A 24,244-nucleotide genomic window follows, 5' to 3' on the forward strand; every position below is an offset into this window, starting at 1 on the left:
CAGGAACTCAAGGCAGGAAAGTTAGGACAGGAACTCAAGGCAGGAAAGTTAGGACAGGAACTCAAGGCTGAGCCGGGCGGTGGTGGCACAAGCCTTTAATCCCAGGACCTGGGAGGCAGAGGCAGGTGGATTTCTGAGTTTGAGGCCAGCCTGGTCTACAGAGTTCCAGGACAGCCAGGGCTACACGGAGAAACCCTGTCTTGAAAAACAAAAAAACCAAAAAAACCCAAAACAACAATAAAACAAAAGGAACTCGAGGCAGAAACTCAAGGTCAGGAACTGAAGCAAAGACCATAGAGGAGTACTGCTTGCTGGGTACAGAGAATGGTCTTTTTCTGTCACTGTTTTCAGTTTTCTTAGACAGCTCAGCCCCATCTGTGTAAGGAGGCTCATGCACACAGTTGACTGGTCCCTTCCACATTAGTCATCAATCAAGACATGGCCACAGGTGAATCTAAGCAAGACAACTATTAAAATAACACAAGGTTATATCAAGCTGACAATAAAAATTAGCACAAGCCATTTTTTCTCAACTTGATAAACATATCACTGTTAAAAGATAACCTTTCTTTTCTTATCCTTAGGATCTCAGGTTAATACCATAATTTTAAAAAACAGTCCAACTTAAAAGCATTATAGTCTGTGGGACTGAAGAGACTGTTGAGTGGTTCAGTGCACTGAATCTCTTCTGGCTTTGCAACTCTCTGCAGTTTCATTTGACTAAGAATTAGACCCACATTACCGCAGTGGATGCAGAGACAGTGATACAAGGTACTGAGAATAAATTACAGTTGAATCCTCCACCCTAAATAAAGGGGTTTTAAGATTCTCTTTTGGGCACAGAGAACATTAAGAAAGACTAAGTGGGAAGACCATAAGTTGGAAGATATGAAGAAGGGCTGTCAAAGGCTTCCTTCATGCTATATACAATCATAAATTCTCAACATCTGTGGTTGTCTGCGCACAGATGGACCTATCAGCAGCCAGGCATAGATGGATGAAGGACTCATGGTACCCTGCCCCTCACTGCTGAACTATCTACTACAAAATAGTTTCAGAGAGAGAGAGACAGACAGAGAGACAGAGAGACAGAGAGAGAGACAGAGAGACAGAGAGAGACAGAGAGAGAGACAGAGAGACAGAGAGAGAGACAGAGAGAGAGACAGAGAGACAGAGAGAGAGACAGAGAGAGAGACAGAGAGAGAGACAGAGAGAGAGACAGAGAGACACAGAGAGAGACAGAGAGACACAGAGAGAGACAGAGAGACAGAGAGACAGAGAGAGAGATACAGAGAGACAGAGAGAGACAGAGAGACAGAGAGAGACAGAGAGAGAGACAGAGACAGAGAGAGAGAAAGAGAGAGAGACAGAGAGAGAGAGAGAGAGGAAGAGAGAGACAGAGAGAGAGAGAGAGTACTATTGCTTTTAGTTGTGTATCTACTAGTGATGTCACCAGGCTCCAAATAATAGTTTCAACCCAGTGGTGACACAGATGACCCTTGATCAACTAAGTAAAAAGATTGAGAGGCATCAGAGGGACATAAAAGAATAACCAGATACTTTATATACATACATGAAATTATTGACAATCAAAGTTAATTAATTAATAAATAGGCTCATTATCTACTTATTTCACACATTCAATTTAAGTGATATTTATTCCTTATTTAAAAGGCACATATTCATTTACCAGACGTGACTGGGTTTAGTTGAACCACCCAGTACCCAGGAAGCTTTGGCCTGAGTTTGCTTATTCACCAGAATAGCTACACAGAAACAACTTTTTTGCATAGACTTTTTACATAACATATCACCCTAAGCAGTCAGTGGGGCTGTCTATTTACCCTCCAACTGCTCTTCTGTCGTAATTCAAGTTGATTTTTATTGGTGGGACAGAGGCCAGTTGTTGAGGTGCCCTGAAATGGTACTGGCTTTCTGAAACAGTTGGACAAAAGAAGAAGATCATTTATTCACTCACATGAAAGAACTAGAAAGCCCTGTCACACTGGGCCATGCAAGAATAAGGTTGCCCCAGTAGCCTATCACCAAATAAGAAAGCTATGCACAGACCTAGTAACTATAATTCATGCTAGCACATTAAATCGTTGGTAATATACCTGCAGCCTCCTGGAAAGCTAGGATCTCAGATTTATTAAGCACCTGTTATTTGCCAATGTGATTGGCCCATTAAGATGTGTTTAGGTCCACTAAGATTTGGCATTTTCTCTGGTCTTCACAGTATATGTATACATTTTTCGTTATTTCAGTTTTACTAGTAAAAATGGGTGAGACAACTGGACCAAATACGTACAGTTACATTTAAGTGGAAAGTCACAAATCAGAGCCAGTTTGCTGTCAGATTTTGCCACGACTGGGCCACATTCTTGGGGAGCTTCATTTCTGAATATTGCCTTTTCTTGTAGACTCCACGGAGAAACAATTAATGTCTGTTGTGGTAGCATCCAATCCATGTAGCTTGAAGCAAATACAGTTGGCAAGTTTTGTAAACTGTGAGATATTATCAGTGTTGATTTTTAAATCTATGATAGATGCAGTCGTGTCCACAGCATCTCACATGGTGTAGTGTGATGACTTCATGCATATACAGGCCAACTCTGTGTAAACAACGACTCCCTCTTAGCTCCTCCTGCACAGCTACCTGATTGGCTCCACTCCATCTTTCCTCTCTGATCCCTTCTTCACACCACAAGTAAGGTAGCTTTTCCAGCACAGGTCCAACCCTTGAATTTGAAATAATTGTAAACTCTTTAAGATGAATTTATTCCATGCTGCTGTATTCAATGTATTGATCATCATGGGAAATAATAATGATTCCAACAGTCACTTTTGCGCAAACTGAACCTATCTCAAGTGTACATTCTAACACAAGGAGATAGATAATGCAAACAAAGAAATATATTTCATTTTGTGTTATAGTTTTTTTTTAAAGTAAGTAGAAGTTGTGCTTGTGAGTGCAGATGAGCAGTTTGCAATTTTATTTTATTTCACTTTCATTATATTGGTGTGTGTGTGTGTGTGTGTGTGTGTGTGTGTTTGCCCAAGCATATGTGTGTTCAGATGTGCACATGCTCATGAGGATAGGGCCTGTGTGCCAAAGTGCACATGTTGAAATCAAAGGGGAATTCTGGAGGTTCTCTCCTTCTACCATGTGGGTTTCAAGGATTTAATTTGGGTTGTCAAACTTGTCAACAAGTGTCTTTACATGTGGAGCTATCTCACCAGCTCAGAATTTATAGTTTTAAGTAAGATGATAAAGTGATATTTGAACAAAGAATGAGAAAGGAAAGGCAGTTAGTTATTTGAAGTCTGGGGGAGTATATATATGGCCAAAGGAGCCATAAGTTCACTGAGCCTGACAGTGTTGCTTGCTTAGCTTAGTATAGAAATAGCAAAAGGGGCACTTCAGTGTAGAAGTAGGAAGTTACTTCTTTGGCCACTGAAAGGATTTCCACTATTATCCAAAGCAAAATAGAGAGCCCATGGAAAAGAGCAGGCTGTGAGATGCTGTGACTGAGATTCTAAGGGTCATTCTGACCCTGGCCTGCTCTGTTTTACATCATTGATAGGGTGGGAGAGTGGAAGCACTGGCCAGAGATGAACTGCTGCAGGCAGTCAGCTGGGATGATAGTGCTGGCAGTGAGCGCTCATCACATTTAGGATATGTTCTCCCCGTAAACTCCGACGAAGTGCTTGATGGATTAGATGTGAAATATACCTAAAAAGTACAGGTCAAGGTTTAGAACAGTATCACTGTCATTGGAGAAAAATGGATTAGGTGCAAGGGAGGTGGTCGGAAAAGGTCAGGACTCACTGCCTGTCTGACTGCAGTAGCTGCTACCCTATCAGAGCTGAAACTTTTTGTGTTTGTGTCACTAAGGAGCTACTATCATTTGTAATTTTTAAAACCAAAAAATAGGATTAATTCATGACTCCTATTTTTTCCTCTCTTACTCTCTCTAACCCCATGAGTAAATCATAAGAGCTCTATCTCCCATATCTATGTCTATTCATAGGTCTTTGTCTTACCTGTTCCCAGAATGGTTGCCAACCTTCATCCCCTTTGCCTCTGCTCTGGTCTATGGAACACAGACCAGTTGTATAAAAAGCATGGTTTGCTTTTCTATCTATTCTATCAGTCCAAATAGACTGGACCAGAAAAGAAGGTCCCCTCAGAAAATAATATTCAAAACGCTAAACATACAGAACAGAAAAGGAATATTAAGAGCTACAAGGGAAAAAGACCAATAAGGGTAGACCTATAAGAATTCCACCTGACTTGTCTTGGGTTTCACTTGGAGGTTTTATATTCCTTATATATTCCTTGAAAAGTCTGGTGTGATATTTCCCTTTCTTCTGATTTGCTGGTCTGGGATTATTTATAATTTTGTTTTCTTGTGTTTGCTTTACTTGTTTTTACCTCTTTATGTTGAAGTTTTTCTTCTAGCTTCTTCTGGAGAGCCAAATTGGTAGATAGATACTGCTTAAATATTTTTTTTATCATAAAATATCTTATTTTCTAAATATATTGCAATTGATAGTTTTGCTAAGTATACTAGTCTGCGTTGGCATCTGTAGTCTCATAGTTTGTTGAACATCTTTGCAGCCCCCTCTGCCCTTTAGAGTCTCCATGGAGGCATCAGGTGGTATTCTGATAGGTCCGCCTTTATGCTTCTTAGTCATTTTCCCTTGCAGCTTTTAATATTCTTTCTTTGTTCTGTCTGTTTACTGTTTTGATTATTATTTGCTGAGAGGATTTTATTTTCTTGTTAGTCTATTTGGTGTTCCGCATGCTTGATAGGCATCTTCTGTTTTAGGATATAGAAATTTTCTTCTATGCTTTCATTGAAAATATTTCTGTACTTTTCATCTGAATTTCTTCTCCTCCCTCTATTCCTATTATTCTTAGGTTTGATCTTTTCATCATGCTCCATATTTCCTGGGTGTTTTGTTCCAGGACTTTCATTTTGATTTAACATTCTTATTTCCAGTTTTATCTCAGTTTGGAATTTCTTTTCTGATTTCATAAAAGTGGAAAGTTTTATGTCTTGAAATCTTTCCTTTATTTTGTCCCACAGTCTGCCTTTGTGTCCATAGATTTCATTAATGGACTTATTTATATCTTCCTTAAATTCCTTGAACATATTTACAAGAGCTATTTTGAAGTCCCCGTCCCTTCATCTATATTACATTTCTCAAGGCCTACATATTAGGATTGCTGGGCTTTAATGGAGACATATTGTCTTAGTTGTTCCTCTGCTTTTATGCTGATACCTAGGCATCTGGGTTTGGGACGATTATAATTCTGGTTCTTGATGTTTAGTGGAATAGGTTTTCATTCCTTGGTTTCAGTTACCCTCTTGGATCTCATGAGAGTGTGCTGGATATGTGTTGCATAGTAGAGAGTCTCTACATAGGGTCCAAGGTAGAAGATGTTTCTAGGTAGGGATCTGACAGGAAGGAGTAGGGATGGGATTATGGGGTAGTGAAGCTGCTGAGTGAGAGGGTCCATGTGAGAGAGGAAAGCGTGGGTCTGCCATGAGTATCTGAGTCTCCAGGGAATAGAGGAAGAGAGGGAAGACGGCCCACTACAGGTGTTCTGCTACAGGGCTAGGAACAAAACTGGGAAATTGGAAATGGAAAACCAAAAGATGGCCTACCTGATTTCCAGGCCATTGGGTTTCCAGGGATAGAATGCCTTTGGGTACTGAGACCTACCATAGAAAACAGGATAGGATAAAGGAGGAAGGCTAAGAAGAAGGTCTTTGTAGAACCCTAGCAATGGGGGCAGAGAGAAATCAGACGCCACAGCAGTGGTCTTTAACAAGCTGGGGATAAGACTGGGAAATTGGAATTGGAACATGGTAAGAAGAGTGAAAATGACCTGCCTGATTCCCTGGCCTGCATGCTCAGCAGGTTTCCTGGGAGTGGGAGCCTACAATGTTGACTGTATCTCTCTATAGAGATAATTCTACTGAGAAAAGAAATTCCATCCAACTTGATTGTACTGAACCCCTGTGTTTATTTACTATGCCTGGAATGCTCCATAGCATGGGTAGAATCTACAAAAACTATAAGCACTATAGACTATCTTCAAATTTTGATATAATGCTTCCCTTTGTAAGAAAAATTACTTTTATTTATCTTCGTATTCTGCTTTTAAAATGATAAATAGCACAAAATAACCATATATCAGATGTTAGCTTCACAAATAAATAAACCAATTAACAACTAAAAATACATAAAGCTCCAGCTTGCTGGTGAAGGAACTAGTTTTGAATTAAATCCAAATTTATCCACTTACCAATGGAAATTGTTCTATGTAAATCTCATATGAAATTTGTGAAAAACAAGACATAGTTAGCATTATCTTTCAGTGATGTTTATACTTTGCTGAGGACTATTATGTGGAAAGCACAGTTCTCAGCAGCATGTTCTCTTCATTCCTCTCTCTTTAGAATTTCATGAATGAATGAGCTATTTACATCGTTCCCCCTCTCTTTCTCCCTCCACCCCCAATTCTCCCAATGCCTGCCTCCCAAAGAATTTAATGATTTATTCTTCTATAACTATTATTGTCACATACATCACACACACACACACACACACACACACACACCATTCATCCCAATTAGTATTGCTTGAGTATACATGTGTTTAGGTCTGATCAATTATAAATGGCTAACCCATCCCTGGAGAAAATTGATTTTCCTTCCATCATTGTCATCAGCCACCTGTGTTCATATTTTCATGAGATTTCTGGGTTGAGGTAATGCCAAGGTTTTTTTTGGTTTTATTTTTGTTTTCCCCTTCTGGATAAGAAGACAGGAGAAGTAAAGAGCTAAAACAAATTTGAAAAAAAAAATATTGCTGGCATGGTCATACATGTCTGTAATCACAGCACTTGAGAAGGTGAAGCAGCAAGATCATGAGATTAAGCCCAGCATGGATTGCATAATGAGACTCTAGTTCAAAAAAATATATAAACAAAAACAAGGGCTTGGCAGGTAGCTCAGTACAGGAAAAAGGCCTTGGGTTCATTCTTCAGTACCACGTGTATTGGGGTATAAAAACGTATGATGTAAAGTAATAATACAAATTACAAGGAAATAGTTGTGAAAATGATAAATCACTCTCTGAGTCTAATGATGTCTTTGCTTTTCCCACAAGAAAATTTCATAGATATTCTCAAAAGCAATACTAAGAACTACATTAAATAGGAATGAACAAAGATAGTTATATCTTGACTAAATAAACACAGATACAAAGAGGCCAGGTTTACATTTTTGGCATGTTGTCCTTGCTTGCAAATTCTTTTCACAGTGCTGATATTTCAAGGAATGCCTTCCCTTTGTGATTGTTCGTGTTTGGCCATTTGTCATGTTAGCAAGATAAACGTTTTCTAGAGAGAATCAGAGATGGGAATTGTTTTCTTCAAGAGCAGGCTTTAAGAAGTCTGGAACTCCAGTCTTAGGAATCCTTGTCTCTCATGGTTTCTCTCGGCCATATCAAATGTCAAAACTAAAATGCCTCATGGACCAGAAAGTAGTATCAATGATTAAACTTATCCTAGAGGCAAAGGAATAATTTTGATTCTACAAAACATTTTTTTTTTTGCCTCCACTATACTCTGAGATCCAGCTCAGATTCATCCCCTTGACAGATGTAGGCATAGAGAAGAGAGTCTTGAATAGTTGTGAGTTCTATGGTGATATGAATTGATAGTATCTGATGTCTGCTGTTGGTATTAAAGGAACAAGGAGGGCAAAGCTATGTGGACAGTTGTTATTCCTGTGAATTTGCTGACTCTCACCAGGGGAAAGGAGGAGGATTTTAGTGTTTTACATGTCATTCTCAAATGTGGACTTTAAGCTTTTTAAATGGGAATACTCCCATTTAAAAATATTGTCCCATTTTTCAAAGCATAATACACGCCACGTAAAGTCTATCTATGAGCTAGATGCCACCATGTGCCGGCTAGTCATGATCTCTGCATTATATTGTGTAACACAACCATTTCCCCAGATTCTAAATATATAAGGGACTAAACCAGAGTATCTACTGCAAGATGGCTTTCCTGTCTTAACTACATCTGGAGACCAACTGGAAGAAGACCTGAGTTCCCCTACTCTCTCCTTGGCTTCCTCCCCATCCTGACAGGGCATAGCCTTCTGACATTCTTCAATTATTTCTTTTAGAGCAAAGACCTAAAGAGATGACCGCAGAAATAAGACCCAGGAACAAACCGTAATGTGGCAACTGCTTGGCAAAGAAGGTCTATGCGTGCTATCCGCATCCATGTGTGCTAAATGCATAGAGAATATAACATAAGTTGTAATGTTGACCCTGTGAACAAACACTTCTGGGCTGTTGGAGCGAGTGCTCAGTAAATCAACACATAGATTACCTTTTTTTTCTATTTTGTTTCCAAGTATGTTTTTCAGTGAAATGTTTTCAAGGTCCGTTGTCCTTCCATGCCATCCTTATTACTCCAAATGCATGCCATTTCCCCCTCATTTAGCATATACTCACCTTGTGGCCAGGGGTGCCTAAAACAAACAGATTGAAATATAAAGCAGTGGTAAGCAATGCCAAGAGGAAATAGATAGCACTATATGGACATATGCTTTCAACACTGTGGCTCATTCATCCCCTGCTCACTTCAGAAGTATTTATGTGCTGTGTGGGCTACCCAACTGCCTTTCTTTTTACATCCTTATGTCTTTCCATCTTCAGTCTTCTTTAATAATTACCAAAAGACTGGTTCCCTATTTTATGCTAATGTACTTTTGTGTATGTTGTGTATACATTTTACTGTCTTCAGAGTCTAAGCACAGTTCCTAGTATATTTAGTATTCAATAAACATTAAGTAACTGCATTCATAAAAGAACCTCCATGTCTTACTGGATGTTCATTTAAATAGTTGCTTTGTGACTCCTAATGTGCTTCCCATAAAATTAGCATCAAATGTAAAGATTTGTTTTATCTTTACATTTGCCTGTTAGCCTGTTAGAAAACTAACAAGATTGGCTACTCATAGAGTGTGGATAGGAAACAGATGGCAAAAAGGGGGATTGGGAACAGGATGGAAAAAGAGAACACCTCTGCATAAATGTTTCTGTATCATTCTTTCTCACAGAACCATGGGGAGTCCTCATAGCCCCATCACATGTTTAGAAGAAACAATATTATGTAATAGATATGTAGGATAGGCCTTAACAGTTAATCAGAGTTGGACCAAGAGGAAACATATACTGCAAAACTGCATAATTTTTTTTAAATGACCAATGGCTTTCACATTTTGAAGAATTTCCATTAAATTGCTCCTGGTAAAATTCACTAGCTTACATTCAACCTGCAAGTTTGTTAGGCCATACATCATAGCCTTTACTAATAGAACTTTAGATGTTAGAGTCTACAGTTTGAGTCCAAGACGTGGCCTGTGACCCCAGACAAGTTAGTTTCCTAATTTCAGTCTGTAATGGAGATCAGCATCTTCCTTAGACCACTGTAAGCAGTCGATAAAATAATGAGTGTGTAATTCTCAGGTTGGTGTTGATGGAGGTAAATGAGTTATGGATGTTACGTGATATGAAGTTACTGTTATAGAACTCATACTTTTCTTCTAGGAATGCTGTTTAAAACAAAGCTGATTATAAAGGAGAATATTGGGGTGCAGAGCTCTTAGTGATTCTTTCAAAAAACAGAAAGATGGTGAGGAGCAGAACCAGAACCTAGTCTCTGTGTCTCCAAGAACGTCCCTTTGTTCACAGCCCAGGTTCTTAAGGAAAACACTCAGTCAATTTCCATGGGACCAAAACAGTCTGTTCAAGACCAAATGAAAACACTTCCTTCCAAATGGTTGTTTTAGACTTCAGGAGACTGAAGTAAACATTCAGAAATACACAGATTAGTGAGCAGGCAAAAAAAAAAAAAAGTGTTGAGAAGCATTGATGTTCCCAGGCATATTACATGTTTGTTTAGAGCCACCAGGGGGATTAGGAATTAAATCCTAGACATAGTAGTCCAGATAAGATCTGTACAATTCAGACATTCCTGCCCTAGCAGAGTTTCCCTGCTTTCCCCTGTAAAAGCTTTTCAGTTTGGGGTGGGGGCGGGGGTCTCCTGGCACCTGGTCTGTACTTAGCTGGGACTTGGTCATCATCCTCTTACTCTTTCCCTGTCTCAAATACTGCATTAGGAAGGCACAGTTGGTTCTAGGCAGCTTAGCAGTGACAGCCTGGATTAGGAGAGAGAAACGAAGTAACCCAGAGACAGTTAGTTGTTTCCAGAGACAGTTCTTTCCATAAACAAGATGGTTTGCCTGCTTAACTGGCCCATCTTTTCCCAATGTTTTCTAGGGAAGTGTCTACCTACCATAACCAGCTTAGCATTAAAAGTCCCATCTGTGCTACTCTTCCTTTTAAATTTTGTATAATAATTTCAAGGCTCCTACATTAATAAAAGCTACATTTCTAAAACAGTTGAACAAAGCATAAGTGTGCGTGTGTGTGTGTGTGTGTGTGTGCATGCGTGTGCGTGTGTGTGTGTGTGTGTGTGTGTGTGTGTGTGTGTGTGGTACATATGTGTATCTACCTTCAGGATAAAGACATTATGAAACTGACCCACCTCTTTTGTGTTATTTAGATAGACCACATGGTACAGGGCCATCCTGCATTTCCTGAACTACAAGCCAAGGCCACAGCCAGGTAACTCCTCCTCCAACTGTTTCCTCCGTGGCTTTTCTTTGTGGATGTATAAATGGCATTCATTTTCAAAAGTTGTATGATTTTCAGAGCTTATGAACAATGCAAATGTTTGGCAGTACTTAAGATAATCACCCAGATGGTTTTGAAAATACATTTGTTAAGTTTGTTTTAAATCAGAGACACTACTCCCACACACAGATTGCATGGATGAGCAAGCCTGATGGAGATGACCGTGTCTGGATTTTTGAAGTCAGAAATTCTTGGTTGTACACCCCAGGTTAACTCCTTTGTAAATGTGTGGTCTTGCATGGGTTATCCAATCACCTATTTCATCTGTGAAAGTAAGAATAGTAAGTAATATGCAGTGGCTTCGGAGATACATGAAGTAAAATTGAGTGCCGAGGAGTACAAGAAAATCAACATCTGCCAACTCATTTGTGCAAAAGAATGATATGAAAATTGGGTTAGAAAATGAACCAGATTGGCTACTCATAGAATGTGGATAGGAAATGGATGATTAAAAATGGGATTTGCAGACAGGATGGAAAAAGAGAACACCTCTCTGGATAAAGGTTTCTGTATCACTCTTTCTCATAGAACCATGGGAAGGCCTCATAGCCCCATAACATGTTTAGAAGGAAGAATGTTAGACAGTTGATAGATGGTTGATCAGCTATAAAGGTAAATTCTATATAAGATAGATAGATAGATAGATAGATAGATAGATAGATAGATAGATAGATATAGAGGATAGACAGTTGAGAGATACATGGTAGAGAGATGATTGATACATAGATGATAGACAGACAGAGAGACAGACTGACAACAGGATATGTACTTGTGGTAGAATGACCAAATTAAATACAAATAGTAAAACCATTCCTTCTGTATCTCAAAGGAATAGCTTACCTATAATACTAAAATGCCATCATGTTGCACTAGAATAGTGTGCTCCCAGGGTATAGAAAAGGAGATGTATTACCAAGCCTTCCCCTAGGAGTCATGGCAATGTCATGACTACTAAGAGGACTTATACTGTGTAGTCTCAGCAACTGGCACTTTCATTGGCTTAGTGAAGTGGTAGTATATGAATCTGCTTTAAACTTCCTGGCAGGTTCACATGCTTCCTCTATGCCTGCCCAAATGTTTTGGATTTACAAGTGCAAGACACACTCATAGCCTTATATTTAATATGCCTTAACAGCAGAGTGGCTGGACCATTCCCTAACTCTATGTGGCTAACACACACTCTCCTCTGATATTCCTGAGTTAATCTTTATTTCATCTTTGCTGCCCTGGACTCTGCTGGATAGCCCTCCTGGGGCTGCATTCCCCAACTCTTACCTCATCATTACTCTATCTTCTGCCACTCTCCTGCTTCCCCAGTATGGTGGCACTATCTTTCTCTTTTTCCTGTCTTTCTTGCCCAGGAGTCCTAAAATTCCCACCTCTGTCTCCTTGCCCAGCCATTAGCCACTGCTAACTTTATTTCCCAATCAGAGACCATTGGAGGCAGGGACCCTCAGTGCAGACATGTAGGTTCCGCTGTGATTTTGAGAGCCCATGATTTTGCCTAGAGTCAAACCCAATTAACACAGCTTTAGAATCAATACATAACAGCTTTGGCATAGTATAACCTGGAACAAGAATCCCGAATTTCAAACCAGCAGTGAACCTCTTGGATTGTGTACCAGGGTTTGTTGATGGTATACTTGATGTGCATGGCTTTTTATAACTTTCATCTCATTATTAAAGCATTTCAGTAGTCAACTGCCCCCCTCAAAAAAAAAATGAGCACCAAATTTGGAGTTCAGATTTGGATTCAAATACCAACTATGGTACGTCGGTATGGGATAGGATTGGGTGATTAGCCTCAGACTCTGAGGACTTATTTTGACTTTAGGCAGTTGATATAACATAGCAAGGGGCTTTGTTGTTTGTTTTGTTTTGTGTTTTGAGACAGGGTTTCTCTGTGTAACAGCTTTGGCTGTCCTGGAACTCACACTGTAGACCAGCCTGGCTTCAAACTCAAAGAAATTTACCTGGCTCTGCTTCCCAAGTCCTGGGATTAAAGACATGAGCCACCACCTCCGGGAAGCAAGTGTTTTTTAAACTTAATTTTGACAATGACAACTACACCTTTTACTCACTGATGAAAAGAGAAAGAAGGTCAGTGGCTGTTATCCCCAGATGTCAGTCTTCAGTAGCCTGCCTACTTTCTCATGACAGGTGTATGCGATTGCAAGAGCTAGAGATATTAATTCTTATGCCAGTTCTGTCACAGATGTCTTTCCATGACTCCACTATGATCTCATAAAACCACAACAGTACTGACCTGCTTAATTTATTTACAGGTGTTGTAATATTGATGCATACTTCAGGGATAGCAATATGTAAATATTTAATGCTCAATAGAAACATAGAATAATTAGATCTTGCAATGAAGCATAGCTTCTAGAACATTCTTCTACAGAAAGATCCCCATTTCAGTTTATGCTGTAATTAGAAAAGGGGGGGATGTGATTAGCATGCAAACTCAGACCCTGAACATCATTGAGTAGTCTAGAAGCAGTCATTGCTAGAATTCAGCCTAGAGTCAGACCTGGACTTCAAGCCTGATAACCTTGTATTACCCTTTTCCTGTTCTTCCCTTGTTAAAGCTAAATTTCTCTAACACTTCACCTATACTCTTTGTTTTCATTTAGTCATTTTCTTCTCCTCCTTTGCCTGTTCTAGTTTGAACACTGCCACATTCAGTTCCTTGAAAGCTTTGATGTTGCTGTTTTTTTCAGTGACTCGTGCTTGGGTAAATGCACAAGGCACTTTACAGACTCACTTCTCACATTCTCTCTGCAGCATGTGGCATTCGGGATCCCTTGGGTCTCCTTTTGTCATGCCTGTTCCTCAAATTCCAACATGGGCTTTTATTCTTTTTTATTTTTTATTTTTTTAATTCCACCAACATTAGTATCCATTACAGTTAGTTCTCTGGAAGCCTTTTACTGCTTTGCCATCTATTTCAAAGTAATCCCAACTATGCTCTTGACTTCATCCTTTGTTGTATTTTGATGACTCTCATGCATGTTTATTGAGGAAAATTAGTTCTCTTTTACCTTTCTATTACTTTCAACTTATCATACCAGGTCTATTTGGTACAATATCCTCAGACTTCAGGACTTAGAGTGAAATATACAGAACTCTGTTAAAATAAAGTAGTCCTTTCACAAAGGAGGAAAATTCATAGGCCTCCTTGCTTTGACTTGGGACCTTATGAAGACACTAAAACAGATCACTTCCCCTCATAGCTTAGCTTCAGCAAATCCTGTTTGAAATTCTAGGAACAAGTATGTATAAACAAATATAAAATAAGCAGATCCACTAGATCCACCATAATCCTTTTAGTCCCCATCTCTGATTTGAAATGTCTTGAGAGCTCATAAATTAAACAAACTGGATGTGCTCATACATGTACCTGGGAACCAGCTTTCTTACCGTGGAGCCAGATACCCGAGTGTTTCACCTCCTAGACAGAGATTGCTTACCATTGACTGTCGTTCAGCTCTTCTTCTCTTTGTCTGAATTCCTATAGAAGCTAAACTAAAAGTGTCTCAGAATCAAGTCCTGGTGATAGCAGATCTTTTAGTAGATGATGTTGGCCTGATATGTCAAGGTTGACACCTGAGGCAGTGTTAGAACTGTCAGATATAACATATATTGTGAACATTTATGATAGATGAGAGAAGACACAAAAACTTGCTTTTAAAGAAATTACATATATATATGAATGTGTGCATTTACATATAATATACAAATGCATGTAATATATATGGAGACAGAGAGACAGAGACAGAGACAGAGAGAGAAAGAGAGAGTCTGAAATTGATAAATTCTGAATGAAAATAATGTGGTAACTTAGGAAATGTAAAGCAGAGGCTACTGGGACAGTAGGAGATGCTGTCCTTACAGTGGGGCCCTACATGAAGCCATAGAAAAAGCCATAATGCTTGAGAGGGGCCCTTCCAAATGGGAATACCAGCAAGTCTCTAGATCTTCTGCAAGCCAGTGTGGTGGACACAGAAAACACAATGAAGGCTGCTGCAACTGGATGCAAGTGGTGGGGAGGCTTTCAGCTTTCCCTGGATTTTCTGGTATTTCATTTAGGGCGACTCAGGTTTTTTTTTTTTTTTAATCACATTGGTTCCTCATGCCCATAATGCCCCTGAGGATAAATTTTTTCAAGTATACTGTTACTCTGGTACAACACATCTAGATACAATTAACACATCCTTGAGACTACTGAAATCATGTGCACTGTCCTCCCACAAAGCAGCACTGAAGAAGGCAGTGGAGGGAGTCAAAGGCTATGTTCAGCACAGGTAGCTATGACAATATGAGCAACAACGGGTCCTAGGCTCAGAAAGGGCTTTGAGATGATAGCAAAGGTGACTCTGAAACGATGATTGCCATGGGTCAGGGAGATGAGACTATGTGTTTGGACCATATCAGCACTAGATGATAACTGGAGTAATAAAAGAAAAGCAGTGATTTAAATGAGTAAATAGAGTAAGAAGGTACCAAAGGTAGGTTAGCAGAAGAACTAATGTATTTAAGTGACTAGCAGAAAAGGAGACTGTAGAAGGATCAGAAAAATTAAAAATAATAGAGTGTTCTGGGGACTTAAGGAAGAGAACAAATAATGAAGACGGGTAAAGGGATATAAAATGAGTGTCGGTAAAATGGGAAGAGCAGATGCCTGAGAAGGAGACTGACAGCATGCTTGCTGCTTTCCGTGATTTCCTTGTGGTGGTGGTACTGCTGCTGGTGGTGGTGGTGCTGCTGGTGGTATAGTTGTTGTTGTTGCCACAACATCTATTCTTATTTTTGGCTTCTGACTATAGTCATCATAAACAAAATCATCAGGTACCAAAGGCATGCCTCCAGAAGAACCTGTATATTTCAAGGACTAGCAGAAGAGATTGATTGGGAGAAGGGTTAGAAAAGTTAAAGCAATAGTGTTCTGGTGCTGGAAGGCAGAAAGCACACAAGGAAGGGAGGCCTGGGAACCTGAAGAATGAATATTCTTCAGGGGTAAGAGAGCAGCAATTGAGGACACTGTCTGCACTTAAGAATATAAGCAATACAACCTGAAGTAAAATCTTGTAGTGGCAAAGGAGATGAAGTATTTGTTAATGACCTGTCCTTGCATGGGGCACAGCCTCTGCATGGAATCTTCCTAGCCTTGTGTAAAATAGAGACTACTGAATCCCATTGCAAAAGAGTAGCCTGGACTCAGCGAGCTTTAGTGTTCTTGCACACCAATGAATTTGCTTTCTGGTTGTTGAGACTATATGTTCTGTGTCATCCCCAATGGGACTCCCTCTGAGACAGGATATATGAGCCTGACATTCATGTTTGGAAGGAGAACAATCCAATTGGGATCATGGTTACTACGCTTGGAAGAGAGCAGACTGCCATTTGAGAAAGAATTGATAAAACATACAAAATGAAACTAAGTCAAAACCAAAAACAGCAACATGCAAGGTTAAAATTATGTGAATGATGATGTGCATTAGTTATTTTAATGTCTTCCAAGTGCACTTCATTTTGAATGATATACTCAGATAGCACACATGGTAAGGTATAATTGAAAAAGCATGTAGGGGAAGGACTGAATTCAAAGAAAAAACACACAGCTGCAAGGAGGTTAGGAGTCAGAGGGGTAAGCGTATGCCCCATCCCCCAGGGATCTCATTTGTGTATGAGTGGCCATATATATGGAAGCTAAATGAATCTCACTGTTTGCAAAGACCCTCAGTAAATGGGACAATGACGAATCAATAGTAATTAGGCATATAGATTCTATTGACCCAGATGTCTGAAGCCAAACTCCCACTCTGAGATTCTTTGAAAGGCAAATGAGAAGATTTATGGGCATTCACTTCTTTAAAGAAAAAAAAAAATACTCTGGGAGCACTGATGCCCTTCCTAAGGGGAGAGTGATTAGAAATAATGCAGACTCTTGGCTTCTGATGAGAAAGATTGTTCTTAAGGTTTCTGTTATAAATATGGTTCCTGTTGGGCCAGATCAGAGAGAGCTGGCAGATAGAATGCCAGGATGTTATCCTATGTATATGTTCTATCCTTCCTTTCTGTGGATGTCTCAGAGGGCCCTTTCCTAAAACTGAACTGAAATAGAATATTCTACAATGTGGGGGGTGGGGGAGTCATATGTACTTTCTCCTATAATATTCCTTCTGCAAAAGATCTTAGTTATGCCTACCCCCTGGACCACAGTGAAAGCTTGGTGCATACTACAGGAATGGCAAGAGCTACCCAAATCATGATTGAGCTTTTTTCTCCATTAATATTGTATCCCCCCTGCTAGAACTAAAGGCATATACTACAGATGCCAATAAGGGTTACAGCAAAGAGCTCACTGTCTCATGCTCCCTTGGCTTTGCTGATGTTACAAACAGATATCCATCAGTTTGTACACTCATGTGTGGAAACATCAAGTTGTTTTGTTTTTTTCCACATTTTGCACTGGAATTCCATATACATTTTTTACTTACTAGAAGAATTTCACTGGACCTGGGTTTATAGTGCCGTGGTTAAGCATTTGGATGGCATTCTCAAAATTCTGGGTTTGATCACCAGTGTGCACTCACTCACGCACACACCCATACACACACACACACACACACACACACACACACAGAGAGAGAGAGAGAGAGAGAGAGAGAGAGAGAGTTTTCACTGATAGAGAGGAAGAGAGTTTGAAACTATTTTTATGATTTTCTTTAGAAACCTACAAAAACATCATGGTATCCATGGGGACACTCCTGGCATTGCAAAATATGAACTTGAAGTCAGTTCTTCTAAAGCATTTTAAAAATGCAAATCACAAGTATTGGCAGAAGTATTCTAGATGGTAATCTCCTGTGGGCCTTCCCCATGCTTTATCTTTATGATGTTTTCTGGTCCATCTTTGGGATCTTTGGTTCAGTTTGGTGCATTTTCCCGAGATTTTCTAGCAACTGAACTGTGTCCTGCAGTAAGACCTAACCCAGTGAAGTAAGTATTGTTATACTACATTATGAACAGGGCAATAGGCATTCAGAGAGGCTAACCATAGCCAAGATAGATAACAGCATCTGAAGTAAACATTGTCTTCACTCCCAAGCTCATCATCTTTTGACCTGAGAAATGTCAATGACTAGGGCGTCATCCCAATTCAACCATTTTACACCTCAATCAACTAAAACTTAAGATGAGAAGACCTACACAATAGCATTTCAAAGTCATGGTTCTGAATCACACGTCTAATTCATGATCCTTACTGTGTACATGACAATCATTCATTGGATCCAGGAGCATATATTTATCTCTATTTGTCATTTCATCATTTTTACAATTAGGAAGACAGATTTAAATAAAATCCTTTGCATATGCATCATATTGTACTGCAGTTTACAGAATGCCGTATGTTTGCATACATGGTCTTTGATCTTCATAATAACCCTATGACGTAAGTTGGACAAAGATTGTGGGATGTTTCTACAGATGAGAAGAGGACAGTTCCAGAGCTTGGAATAACTCTTTCAAGCTCACACACCTTCCAAGAGTGAAGCCAGTGTCTGACCAGATCTCCCGACTCCAAGCCTTTCCACTGGGCATGCTGCCCTGGTGTGACAGTGTGTTGTGAGAGTGCAGGGGCTGGTTTCATACAAGAGTAGCTACTTTACTGAAGCTTTTGAAAGCCCTGTTCGCTTTCCTGAGTCTGATATGGAAGTGAAAATGGTTTCTTTCTGCAGAATAATTTGCTTTTCAACCTTATCCCCTTTTAAAATCAAAATCCACTTCTCTTCCAGATGCCAGAGTATATATGCATATTTGAACAGTCACCTGGATTTGATTAAGAAGGCTCAGCCTGTGGGTTTCCTCACTGTTGATTTACATGTTTGGCCAGATTTCCATGGCAACCGGTCTCCCTTAGCAGATCTGACTCTGAAGGGCATGGTAAGTAAAAGCCAGTCCATGCACGAAGGTGAAGGCCAGCCAAGGGGTTGCAAAGTTTGGAAGACACAAAGTTTGGAAGACAGGAAAAGAAGGAACAACTAAGGAAAGGTGGCCAAGAAGACCTGGCTTTTGTCAGTTGCCTTGCTATGGTCAGGTCGCTGCTGCTTTCCAGAAAGATCTGTTAGCCATTGCTATTGTATCCAAGCCAACTCAGAGTGCCTTCAAAATAGTATTTCCATACTCAACTACTGCTGCGTCTTTCTGCCCTGGTGGGGCTAAAAGTCCTGCCTATGTCATTTTTACATTTACATCGATTGGTAGTCATGGTTTCCATCTCCGTCTCCAGGCTACCCACTACCTCAGTGGTAAATATTACCACCCATGGTCCCACTTTCTGAAGCTAAATATTTGTTAGCCTGTGAGCCATAGCTGTTCTGAGCCTATAGCAAAATTTCAGAATTTCAGATTTAACTTCAGCTAAAAATATAATTAATAACTAATATTGGGGGATCAAGTCAGCTCCTTTTTATTTTTATTTTTTATTATTTTGTTTTTTGTATTAATCATTTTATTCATTTACATTTCAAATGTTTCAAATGAAATCCCCCTTCCCAGTTACCTCTCCACAAACTTCCCCATACCATCCCTCTTCTGCCCCCTTCCCTTTGCCCCTGTGAGGGTGTTCCTCCACTCATTCACCCACTCCCACCTCACTCCTTTAGCATTCCCCCTATGCAGGGGCATCAAGCCTCCTTCCCTCCCATTGATGTCAGATAAAGCCATCCTCTGCTACATATGTATCTGAAGCCATGGATTCCTCCATGTGTATACTCTTTGGTCTTAAGAGTCTTTAAGGCTGCTTTCAGTGTAGGGATCGGGAGCCCTCCTGGAGAGTCCAGGAGGAACTTGGTGGGCAAGCTCACACCTGAATGAGGTTATAGCACTTCCAAGACAGGCAGGATCTGTAGGTGTGAGGAGGCTGGCTATTGAGAACATTGAGAGCCAGGCTTAGAGATGAATGACATAAGTTTCATCTAGAGAGGAAGAGAGATTTCAGTTCTAAGGGACCAGATAAGAAGCCATAAATGCCAAATCCAGGGAGGGGAGTGTAAGGAAAGTCAAAATGGGAAGTGAGAAAGTAGGCTGTGACCAAATGGCACTAACACTCAGGAGCGACGTTAACCGTGAGGTTCAGGAATTTAAGGTTTGTGGTTAGGTTCATTAAGATTATTTTAAATAGTTTTATGATGCTTCCACAAAGTTCAGAACCTCATTTTTATTACATAGTTGACCACATAATCAACTTCTCTTTATAAAACAAGATCATGAAAAAATAAGGAAACTGGACAGGTCAAGAGTGCGTTTGACAAGAAGCAAGGGCCTCTGATTTCAGGTGTGGAGTGGTGAAGACCTACCCAAAGCAGACACAGCTACACTTTTTGCTTTCTTATAACCAACACATGCAAACTGTTGGGTAAGAAGGAAAAGAACTTATACCAGGAAAAAAATAAAATATATGACAATCTTACCAAGAGAGACAAGTGGAGGGGAGCCAAATACAGTTAAAGATGCTCATGGTGTGGTTTTACCAGTTCCTGAGATGGCCACAAAACAGAGCCAGGCCGTGTGGTAAAATGATTATGGCTCTGAAGTGACAGACTGGTGACCTGCCCTAACTACCATTTGTCAGACCCAGTCTCAAGACTCAGCATGCCAGGCTGTCAGGTCCCATGGTTCCTGGTGATATAGTTCATCTTTTTCTGAAAATCAAGCCTGGCATCCAAAGACCTAAGAGTTTCTAGCATTAGGACGTTATAATCTGCTTGGCCAGATGCAGAGTATTTCTAGGAGCGGAGGGAGTACCATTGCCTTAGATGAGTAAGCACATGCTCAGCACAGGGGTCTTCTAGGGAAGGCCGAGTTATGTCCATAAATCCTGTTGGGCTTGCCTTGTACATAAGTTTTGCTGTCCTATTAACACACTTCTTTATTGTTTGATGTTTCTTAATAGCACTTTCCCTCTATAAGGGCTTGGTTGGGCTTGGTGTGTATCAGATGTTACTATATGAGGTTGTATAACAACAATAAAAGGGGACCCAGGCAAGATGGGAGACAGGCAATTCTGACTAATGGCCCAACATGCTCTCTCTTCAGTTTAGTTTTGAATAGCATCAGATCAAACCTGCCTTTTGAAATTATTCTGCAATTGTGTTCAATCCTTCTGCCTGAATGTGCACTGGTTTTTTCAACTCATATACAAGATAGAGTCCACATCACTACTACATCCTTTATACTTATGCTAGTCTGAAATCTCAGGCATTCATTCCCAAAACATTTATTGTCCACACTCTTTGTAATGAAATAACACACAAAACCTTAAGGACTTGAGTTAAAATGCACAGCATTTACATATTTTTAAAAAAACTAGGTGTGACCATAAGCAAGGAGGCAGCAATCCCAGAACTATAGGGTAGAGCAACAGAAAGATCACGAGTGCCTACATTCTAATAACCTAGCCTCTAATAACCTAGCCTCAGGCTCGGAGAGACTCTACCTCAGAGAATAGGTACTGAGTGACAACGCAGGACACTGGAAGTTGATGTCCTTCTTAAGCATCTACATCCACCTACAAACACTGGTGCACATGTACCATCCACACTCTCACACAGATTTAATTAATCAGTGAATGCCAAGCACTGCTACCCATACAAAAAGTGCGATGATTCTTATTTGTAGAGGAGCTTTGAAGGGATAGGGAGAGGCCCTTGGTAACATGCTAACAGCAACTGGAATTGTCAGGACAACACTGTCAGAATCAGAACCACAGGGAGTTCGTTCTTTGGGCTCCAGAATTTTTTCTCTGGGCATGTATTAAGTACTGAATATGTAGTTAATGGTAATTTATGGATGCATGGAGATAATAAAGAGGCCATTTATCACCCCAGGAGAAAAATGCAGATGAACAATTTACCTAGTAGCAAATTATCATGTAGTTTCTGGTTCTGACTATATAGATGGTATTTAATACTACTATTAATGTCCAAATAAATTAAAATGTGCTGTGATTTTAGTGTACTTAGCAATGTGTTTGTTGTAATCCATAGTAGGTGTAAGAGTAACCAGACAGGATCCCCAACCTCTGGACAGTGTTCATGCTGAGCGAGGCAGAATGAACATGCCATGAGCAGATGGAGTCAAGGTCTCTCTACCTGTCAGTATCTCTTTTCTTCCTTTGAAGAGCTGTGGTAGTTTTGTGGATTTGGAGGAAAGGTTAGTCTCATCTGTGTACCAGACAGTGGTGATCTACCTCAGCCCTACAAAGATATGCAAAGAAGTCTTCGTAGTCCGGTTACCTGGGTCTGGGTGAAAACAGGAAGAGGCCAGTGCACATATGCAGTTAATGAGGCCGAGGGTGCATTCTGGGAAATTCATACATAGAGCTCCCTTACAGGGAACCCACAGGAAAAACTTGGCATACTAGAAACAACAAACAACACTTTGAGCATGCAGCAAAGGCCTCGTCAACATTAACTGCTATCTTGGTGTACACAGTACTATTTTGTTTTCATTTCTTTTGTTTTGTTTGGTTTGGTTTTGGTTTTATTATATCTATGAAATAGAGCCAACACTTAGAGGAAGGATGAGGAAAGGGGCTGGTGAGATGGCTCCCTGAGTTAGTCAGGTTGCCGGAAGTCAAGCCTGACAACCTGAATTCCTTAACTTTTTCTCTGACCTCCATATCCATGCTAAATATGTGTGTGTGTGTGTATGTGTGTGTGTTATATTTATATACACGTATATATCTTATTCATATATATATGTGTATATATGTACTCTGCTAAATTGTGGTGTATCTGTAAATAGGAAGAGGCAAATCCATATACACAGTTAATGGGGCTGAGTCCATTCTGGGAAATTCATACATATTCATAAAAAATATTGCATATATTTATATTTAAGAGCAAGTTAGGATGAATGGACAGCTAATGAAAGAAAGGGGAAATGGCCAGGATCACGAGACAACTAAAACTGCAATAATGGAACTAAATCTTGCATCAAAAGCAAAAAAGGCTGAAAAAAAAAAAAAAAACAGAGCTGCCATAAACTTAGTGTGTGTGTGCTTTAAACTTAAAAAGCACACTGTGAGTGGCCTATTTATTTGTACATCGGTTCCCTGCACCAAGGGAGTCCTTAAGGTCAAATGGCTATTCCAGTCTTTCTTTGGCAAGTGAGGAGGAGCAACAGCGAGCTTCTCAAGGTCAGAGTGTCAAGAAGGACTAACATTTTCATGGGAGTATAAATCCATTTGTTTGTTTACTTTTGATTCCTGGCCCCTCATAAGATGACATATGCATGTTGCTGGACTTTGCAAGCTGCACTGAGAGCTACAAGAAGGGAGCCCACATTGGTGCATTAGGTTAGACCATCCTCAGGCTGTTTCTTGCTATGCTGCCCTTATCACCAGCCAGTCAGCCATCCCTGTAACCTTTCCACTCTAACCTTTGAGTTTAGTTCTGAGCCTGCCTTTCCTTTGGAATAGCTGGGCCTTCCTTCTCAGTCTTGCCACTCAGGCTACAGAAATACTTGCCATTCCTGGTTGTATGTTTCTCTTCTACTGCAGTGCCTACGTTCATAAGAGCAGGACAGGACCCAGACATCCCATTGTGCTCACAAACATAATTTTCTTTGCCTTCTGGCAACACTTATCTCTCTGCCATGGGGCCAACTGTTTCCTCTTCCCTTGATGACATGTACAGCTGAAAAAGAGGTGCTGGAGGCTGGGTGGGCTAAGTAGATACCCTTTTCTCTTTTTTACTTGGTATGTAAAATGGAGAATAGCTAGAGTTGTCTTTGTCATTATCTAAAACAAACAGAAATGTGGTTAATCATAATCTGTGAGAACATTAGTGATTCTATAGTTTCTTATAAAATAAAAGAAAGGCTTCCTTGTAGCCAAGCATGGTGGTCTGTACCTTAATCCCAGAGCGAAGAAGGTGGAATCAGGAGAATCCAGAATACAAAGACATCCTCAGTTTTTTAGAGAATCCACAACCAGCTTCAAAGAAGAGAGGGAGGAGGGGATAGGGGAGAAAGAAGAGAAGAAAAGCAATGCTTTCTTTAAAAGTAAAGAAATGGGGTGGATACAAAGAAGATGTATGGTTTCGTGGGTTTTTTTGTTTTTTTTTTTTTTTTTTTTTTTTTTTTTTTCTGGGCGGAGGGAGTTGGTTTTGCTATTTCTTTGTGTGGTTTTTTATTCTGAGTGGAAGTTTAAGTGGTTCTTCATTGCACTGAAGATTTACAGCATGTATATTTTGAAATCATACTGGTATTTGCATCTTAACTTAAAAGGACATTAGCATGTGACACTGGCAGGTTTATTATATGAGCTCAGTCGGTTCAAGTGAAGCTGGAGTGGCCCAGCCATCTTTCCAAGATCATTGTCAAGTGAAATGCTTGCCCAACAGCAGGCACACTGTGTGTTTGCAACCAGTGACTG

The 24,244-nt window shown here is 40.0% G+C and overlaps 1 protein-coding gene across 7 annotated transcripts in view; it reads left to right on the plus strand.

Moving 5' to 3' along the window:
* Positions 1–24,244, plus strand: part of Fggy (FGGY carbohydrate kinase domain containing) — a 373,036-nt gene that overhangs the window by 251,526 nt on the left and 97,266 nt on the right. For 6 of the 7 annotated variants that reach the window (XM_031377871.1, XM_031377870.1, XM_031377872.1 and 3 more), the window contains 2 exons: positions 10,667–10,728; positions 18,600–18,747. In XM_031377871.1, coding sequence (XP_031233731.1) covers positions 10,667–10,728; positions 18,600–18,747 — 210 coding nt within the window. Of the gene's footprint in view, positions 1–10,666; positions 10,729–17,532; positions 18,192–18,599; positions 18,748–24,244 lie in introns of those variants that run through there. The other variant, XM_031377875.1, reaches the window with a different exon arrangement.

The sequence above is a fragment of the Mastomys coucha genome, unplaced genomic scaffold (genome assembly GCF_008632895.1).
Source record: "Mastomys coucha isolate ucsf_1 unplaced genomic scaffold, UCSF_Mcou_1 pScaffold18, whole genome shotgun sequence".
Lineage (NCBI taxonomy): Eukaryota > Metazoa > Chordata > Mammalia > Rodentia > Muridae > Mastomys > Mastomys coucha.